This window comes from Sturnira hondurensis, unplaced genomic scaffold, assembly GCF_014824575.4.
Source record: "Sturnira hondurensis isolate 20B ecotype Veracruz unplaced genomic scaffold, ASM1482457v3 Scaffold0007521, whole genome shotgun sequence".
NCBI classification, from domain to species: domain Eukaryota; kingdom Metazoa; phylum Chordata; class Mammalia; order Chiroptera; family Phyllostomidae; genus Sturnira; species Sturnira hondurensis.
In genome coordinates, this window is record NW_028080152.1 from 156,880 (window position 1) to 158,637 (window position 1,758).

The 1,758-nt window shown below is 41.0% G+C and overlaps 1 protein-coding gene across 1 annotated transcript; it reads left to right on the plus strand.

Annotated features, from left to right (window-relative positions):
- The first annotated feature begins 305 nt into the window (after window positions 1-305).
- Window positions 306-1,295, plus strand: LOC118991436 (olfactory receptor 4A5-like). Its single transcript, XM_037052651.1, has one exon. The coding sequence runs from the start codon at window positions 348-350 to the stop codon at window positions 1,293-1,295; it is 948 nt and encodes a 315-aa protein (XP_036908546.1). The 5' UTR covers window positions 306-347.
- Window positions 1,296-1,758: the final 463 nt, after the last annotated feature.

Here is a 1,758-nt window from a genome sequence, read left to right on the forward strand (position 1 = left end):
CCAGGACTGACAGTTTAACTAGGCTCTATGAAAGACACATCTGGCTGTCAGGCATTTGGTACTTTTCTCTCTCGACAACTACTAAGACCGAGAGGGAAAACCTTGACTTGTAGCCCAAAGAAAATCATCTGAGGAGAAACAGAATTGTCAAGGGAAGATGCAATAGGCTATGAAAAAGAACTCACGGATCTTAACCAGAACTTTATTGTGTGTAAACCCCTGTAGAAGATAAAATAATGAATATACACTCCAAGATGTAATGGATGTATTCATAGTGTGTTCACCATTTCATTACAGGTCCCTTCTCCTGACCTCTCCTCCTAGAAACAGGCTTTAGAGAAGACTGAATGGAATATAGTAACAATGTGACAGAATTTGTCCTCCTGGGCCTCACTCAGGATCCTGGGGGCCAGAAAGCATTATTTGTCATATTTTTACTCATTTACATTGTGACAATGGTGGGCAACCTGCTCACTGTGGTGACTGTTCTTGCCAGCCCCTCTCTGGGCTCCCCTATGTACCTCTTCCTTATCTATCTGTCACTCATTGATGCAGCGTATTCCAATGTCATTTCACCCAAATTGATCAGAGACCTACTCTGTGGGAAAAAGACAATTTCCTTCTCAGCTTGCATGGGACAGTTCTTTCTGGAACACCTTTTTGGAGGTACTGAGGTTTTCCTGCTGGTGGCCATGGCCTATGATCGCTATGTGGCCATTTGTAAACCACTGCACTACATAACCATCATGAATAGACAGGTTTGCCTCCTGCTGTTGTTTGTGTCCTCAGCTGCAGGTTTTGTTCATTCTCTGGTCCAACTTCTCTTTGTGTACAACCTGCCCTTTTGTGGCCCCAATGTCATTGACCACTTCATGTGTGACATGTACCCACTATTAGAACTTGCCTGCAGTGACACCCATGTCTTAGGCCTCACTATGGTTGCAAATGGTGGAGTAATCTGTACGGTCGTCTTTATTGGTTTACTAACATCCTATGGAGTCATCCTAAGTTCCCTTAAAACTCACAGTCAGGAAGGGAGGCGCAAAGCCCTGTCTACTTGTAGTTCCCACATCACGGTGGTTATTCTCTTTTTTGTTCCCTGCATTTTTATGTATTTTAGACCTGTTTCTAACTTCCCCATTGATAAATTCATAAGTGTGGCTTATATGGTTATCACACCCATGTTGAATCCTCTAATATACACTTTGAGAAATACAGAAATGACTAATGCTATGAAGAAACTGTCGTGTAGGAAATTAGTTATAGATAGACTAAGAATGTGTCATTCATATTGAATGCACCTGTTACTAATTCTGAAGCAACAAACAGATAGTTCATTCTAACAATGGATGAGTCAGTCAACCCAATGAGTTTTCTTGGGATGCTTTTCTTTATTCATAGAAGGTATGAAAAAGTATAACAAATTGTCCTGTAATGTTAAAATCAATCTAACACAGAAATACTGAAGGGTGGGAAAAAAGGCAGAGATATTTTTCCTATTATTAACAAAATAAACTAAGTTCACCTTGTAACTTTTTTTATTTTTCAGTTAGAGTTGTCCTGATTTTATTTCTGTTGCTCTCTCCTGCCCCACACCACCAACCCCCACCTCATGGTCAATGGATCCCACACTGTGCATGCCCATGAAGCCCTTATTCATGTTTTTTGGCTTGCCTCTTCCCCTTTTCTCTACTATCCCCCTACCTCCTCCCCTCTGATCATTGTCAGTTTGTTCTCTATCATTTATATTGAAATGTG